Source organism: Mus caroli, chromosome 14 (genome assembly GCF_900094665.2).
Source record: "Mus caroli chromosome 14, CAROLI_EIJ_v1.1, whole genome shotgun sequence".
Classification (NCBI taxonomy): domain Eukaryota; kingdom Metazoa; phylum Chordata; class Mammalia; order Rodentia; family Muridae; genus Mus; species Mus caroli.
The window spans coordinates 18,976,432-18,982,336 of NC_034583.1; the positions used below are offsets into that span (position 1 = coordinate 18,976,432).

The 5,905-nt window shown below is 39.5% G+C and overlaps 1 protein-coding gene across 2 annotated transcripts in view; it reads left to right on the forward strand.

The window, feature by feature from the left end:
- Positions 1-5,905, forward strand: part of Dennd6a (DENN domain containing 6A) — a 53,962-nt gene that overhangs the window by 34,569 nt on the left and 13,488 nt on the right. For both annotated transcript variants that reach the window (XM_021181499.1, XM_029469006.1), the window contains exons 12-14: positions 307-401; positions 4,584-4,649; positions 4,880-4,944. In XM_021181499.1, coding sequence (XP_021037158.1) covers positions 307-401; positions 4,584-4,649; positions 4,880-4,944 — 226 coding nt within the window. The remainder of the gene's footprint in view (positions 1-306; positions 402-4,583; positions 4,650-4,879; positions 4,945-5,905) is intronic.

Consider the following 5,905-nt stretch of genomic DNA (forward strand, 5'->3'; position numbering starts at 1 on the left):
CACACACATGATGTTCACAACTATCCTTCACTCCAGTTCCAGGGGATCTAATGCTCTCTTCTGATCTTCTGGAGTACCAAGCACACACATGATGTGCAGACATATATACAGACAAAGTACACATAAAATAAAATGAATAAATCTAATAAAAAGTCATATGTTTTTTATCTTCATGTGTCTAGTACTGAATATGTTGCCTGTCATTTATGTAATAAGTAAAGGGAGCAATACTCATTATATTGTTCACTCAGAAACTGTCACTTATTCTTCTGTGATTTAATATTTATTTGTCTCATTTTTATACAGGCCCTCAGTCATCTTAGGAGTAACCAACCCCTTTTTTGCTAAAACACTACAGCACTGGCCACACATTATTCGAATAGGAGATCTTAAACCTGCAGGTAATGTGTCTCCTTGGTGTTCAGAGTATGTGACAGAACTGGGTAACTCTCCTTGTGTTTGTCTCTTGCGGTTGACATTGTTGGTAACATTCTTGGAGACAGCCTGGATAAGGGCCTTTGGAAAAGAGTATAGCTTCTCACTAAAATGGGCCTATGTCCTACCCCAAAAGAAAGCCCAAGAAAGCTGGGCGTGGTGGCGCATGCCTTTAATCCTAGCACTTGAGAAGCAGAGGCAGACAGATCTCTGAGTTCAAGGCCAGCTTGGTCTACAGAGTGAGTTCCAGAACAGCCAGGGCTATACAGAGAAACCCTGTCTGAAAAAAACCAAACCAAACCAAAAAATAACAACTACAACAACAACAACAACAACAAAAAAGCCCAAGAAAACTGAGCTTTTTTATTTTATAAACTATATGAAATTGGGGATTCTAGTTTTGCTTGTGAAAAAAATCTTATAGAAAACTGAAATGATAGCCAGATGTCATAGTGCCTATGTATAATTCTAGCACTCAAGAGACTAAGGCAGGAGGACTGTGAGTTCAAGGCCAGCCTGAAGCCTGCACTATATAGTTCCAGGCCAGCATGAATTTCATACTAAAGACCGTACCTCAAAATAAGGAAGGAAAAAAAAAAGCTAGAATTATTCCAGATTTGGCATGAAATTCTCTGTGCTGTTGTATTGATTGAGCAAGTCCTCATAGATTGAACTTTGAGAAAAAGACATACAGTGTTTGGCTTCTTGTAGGAATTTAATAGGTGTTTATTACACGAATAAATGAATTCTGAGATTGGATGTTTACTTTAGATGCCAATTTAATGATTCCCCTAACATTTATCATTAGTTTTCTGAGAGATTCTAATGATAATTTAGGGAACAGCTTACTCTACTCACAAAAGAGATGGGAGGTTTTGTAGCTTAGTGTTTGGTGTATTTTTTTTTTTTTTTGGTTTGTTTGCTTGTTTTTGTGGGGTTTTTTGGTGTTTTTTACTTATCTAGACTTGTGATTTACTGTAATACAATATACTGCTATTTACTTTTCTTTCCTATGAAAAAGGTTCCCTTAGGGATATAGGTAGAAATCATTGATGACATAGTATGATCAAAAAAAGGGAGCTGGGCATGGTGGCACATGTTTTTAATCCCAGGATCCCAGCACTTTCCAGGCAGAGACAAGCAGATCTCTATGAATTCGAAGCTCACCTTGATATTCTTAGCAAGCTTGAGAACTTGTCTCTAAATAAATAAATAAATAAGAAAGAAACAAACAAACAAATGAAAGAAGAAAGAAAGGAAGGAGGGAAGAGAAATCCTCAAAGGCGCTGGAAAGATGGATTAGTGCTTAAAGTCACTTGTTGCTCTTGCATAGGAACTGGGTTTGCTTGTCAGCACTCACTGAGTGACTCACAGCCATCTAGAACTTCGCTTCTAGGGGATGGGATGCCTTCTTCTGATACCTATGGACACCAGGCATACATGCAGGCCAAACACTTATACATGTAAATAGAAATAAATCAGTTGATTAAAAAGGAAGAACTCACCATATTGTTTTCCAGAGTTGTGCAGTAATGAACCTTCTTACTGATAGTATATGAAGATTCCCCATTTTTATATCCTTATTGTTTTCATTATAGCCATTTTTTGTTTTTGTTTTTTGAGACAAGGTCTTTATGTGGCCCTGGATGTCCTGGAACTCACTATGTAAACCAGGGTCAGTTTCTCTGCTAGCTCATTTACCTTACACTGACTTCCCTCCAGCCCCCACCACATGGCTGGCTCTTTACCCTACTCCACTCAGGTTACCATTCCATGCCCTCTTTGATCCTCCTGCCTCTGCTTGTCTCTCTGGTTGCCCAAAGTTCCACCACTTTTGCCCCAGCACTTGGCTGCCAGCTCTTTATTATTACCAATCAGCAGTAAGACAATGCCAAAACATCTCTTTGGCTACTTTAGTCAGTGAAGGTTGCCCAACCTGCATGTGTTTTGGGCAGGTGTGGAAGGAAAAACATTTATAAAAGAAAACCTGGTGATGGGTCACGGAAATGTCGACACCAAATCCTGCCAGCACTTCTCCCTTTGCTGGTACAGAATTAACAATTAAAAATGCAGCATAATACCATGTAAGGAAGATCACCCCAACAGGGTTACAGTTTCTTTTCCCTAGTGATTAATAATGTTGAGTGTATTTACATGAGTCTTTTGTATGCCTTCTTTGGAAATGTTTATTTAAGACTTCTCATCATTGGTTGTCTCAGTTCTTTATATGTCTGGGTGCTGGTCTCTTATCAGACAGGCTTTGTAAATTTTTTACTGTTTTACTCTCTGAGTCCCTGTAATGACAATTTTGGATTTTGGTTTCTTTAAAACACACAGAAATATAAGAATCTGTGCTCTTGTTTTAATCCCAGATAGGGAGATGTGAGGATGCTTTGAAATGACCACAGCATCTGACTTTGATTTACCTCATGCTCTAGCAGTGGCATGGTTTTGCTAGCTACAGATAGTTTCTGCAGTTGTGTGACATTTGGAATTCTGGGAACTTTCTCAGAGAGTATATGAGTGGTAGGGCCTGAGAAGAGGGATTGGTGGTTGTTGATCGTTTAGAGAAGTTGGTTGTGGTTTGTTAGTAGAAGAAACACAAAGAAAGAAATTAGAGTCAGGGATATTTCTAATAACTTTCTCCCCTCTATCTTTGTTTCTCTCCTATCTAGTAGTTGTGGGCTAAAGGGGGTGGGGAGGTGTGGGAAAAAGAAATACCCAAAAAGTAGCAAAGACCAGCTACAGAGCCCCTTTAGGCACAGGTTTTTAGTTTTGATGAAGTTCATTGTATCTAACTTTTCCTTTACTTTTTTTTTGTGGATTGAGAGTCACTTGAATGTGTCTTATGGCACTGTTTGGCTTCTTGAACTCCAGAAGCCAGTGCATATGCTACACAGGCTGTACAGCATCAAACTCTATTGGGGATTCTGGCTTTGAGAACTTAAAACAGAGTTTATAGACCTACAAAAAAGCATACCCTGTAGGCCCCAGAGGGAAGGCATGGCAAAACAGAGTCTGTCTTTTGGGCTCAGGAGTTTATAATTATCCTATTATTGTTGTTGAGTTTGAACACTGGCAGGTAGCACAAGTTGTGCTGGTTTATCTTGGCTCTAATTGTAGAGTGTTCATTTCTAATCAGAAAGTGGATTGGTTTACAACAAGAAAGGTAAAATATTTGGCCTAAGTTAAGATGTATGTACAGATATTCAAAGGTGCATTAAGATGACTCTACTAATGTGAAGGCCCTTGGGCCCTGAATAACTTTGTAAATTAAATATAATCACAGACCTGGATTCTTTCCTTGCATTGGTGCCCTTTCCCAGAGCTGTCTGGCATCCATTTTATGTTTTTAAAACAGTTGAAACTTCTGTGCATGCGAGAAGTGAGTGAGCTCAGGTCCACCTGCCTCTCCTTCCATGGACAGCTAGCACTGGAGCTCTGAGTCTGTCATACACCTGATGAAGTCCCTGAGTCAGAGTGAAGCCTGCTGCACTGCTGGGCTCTTGTCATTTCTCATTTCAAAAAAGAAAAGACAGTATTTTCATTATTACCAAGAACTTAGTGACAATAAGAAATAGGAAACTTGGGCTGGAGAGATAGGTCAGTAGGTAAGAGCACTGGCTGCTCTTCCGAAGGTTCTGAGTTCAATTTTCAGCAACCACATGGTGGCTCACAACCTTCTGCAATGAGATCTGATGGATACTCTCTTCTGCTGTGTCTGGAGACAGCTACAGTGTACTTAATAGTAGTATCTATAATAATAAATCTTTGGGCCGGAGCAAGCAGGGACTGAGTGAGCGGAATTGACAGGAGCGAGCAGAGGTCCTAAAATTCAGTTCCCAACAACCACATGAAGGCTCCCAACCATCTGTACAACTACACTGTACCCTCATACATAAAATAAATAAATCTTAAAAAAAAAAGAAAGAAAAAACAGAAAAGAAATAGGAAACATCCTGCTAAATTATTTCTTTCCCTGGCATTTAGTTTTTGTTGCACATTATGTTTTAGCCATAATATATAGAGCATGTATGATTGTAGCTAAAAGTATTACGATGTTGATGATGGAATTTTGTGCATGGTAAGCAAACATTCTATCACTAAATTACAGCCCAGTTTACAAGAATTTTTGTTTTTTCTTTCAGGTGAAATTCCTAAGCAAGTTAAAGTGAAAAAGCTGAAGAGCCTAAAGACTCTGGACTCTAAACCTGGTATTGCCTCTCTCATTGTATCTCCTTGTGTGACAGTGCATGTGTGGAGGCCAGAGGGCAGTCTGGGAGAGGTGTCTCTCTCTCTCTCTACCGTGGATTCTAGAGATGGCAGTCATGGAGTGTGGCTTGCACAATCCCTGCTCAGTCAGTTTGTTGGCCCGTACTTTTATTAATTTTAAGTATATACTCACCTAGGTTGTTGGCTTTTTCTGTTTATCTTCTTTTCTTAGGAGTTTATACTTCTTACAAGCCATATCTAAACAGAGATGAGGAGATCATAAAACAACTTCAGAAGGTAAATAGCTGCTCATATTATTAATTATTTTTTAAAAGATTTATTTATTATATGTAAGTACACTGTAGCTGTCTTCAGACACCCCAGAAGAGGGCATCAGATCTCATTACAAATGGTTCTGAGCCACCATGTGGTTGCTGGGATTTGAACTCAGGACCTTTGGAAGAGCAGTCACTGCTCTTAACTGCTGAGCCATCTCTCCAGCCCCCCATATTATTCATTTAAATCTCCTCCTGGAGCTATGTAATATTTAGTCAGACAGTGTGTGGTTCTTGTTTTATTATTGTTGTTTGTTTTTATATAATAATGTGAAGTTGAACTTGACTTTTTAAACCCTATGCTGCTGATTGAGCCTCATGCATGCTAGGCAAAGGCTTTACCATTGACACATATCCCTAGCTTAGAATCTTAGTTTTTCTTCTTTTAGCCCTGGCTGGCTTAGAACTTACTATGCAGACCAGGCTGGTCTTGAATTTGTAATCTCCCTGCTTCTGCCTCCTAAGTACTGTATTACAGGCATGTGCCATCTTTTTTTTTTTTTTTTTAAACAGATATGAAACAGTGTTATTGCCCACTGGCTGGAGTTTCCTTGCTGTTTGTTTGCTTGTTTGTTTTTAAGATTTATTTATTTGTTATGTGTAAGTACACATAATAAAGCCTTCTGACACCAGAAGAGGGCACCAGATCTTGTAATGGATGGTTGTGAGCCACCATGTGGTTGTTGGGATTTGAACTCAGGACCTTTGGAAGAGCAGTAGGTGCTCTTACCCGCTGATCCACCTCACCAGCCCTTTTTTTAAAATATTTTTTATTAGGTATTTTCCTCATTTACATTTCCAATGCTATCCCAAAAGTCCCCCATACCCTCCCCCTCATTCCCCCCTCCCCCACTCCCACTTTTTGGCCCTGGCATTCCCCTGTACTGGGGCATATAAAGTTTGCAAGTCCAATGGGCCTCTCT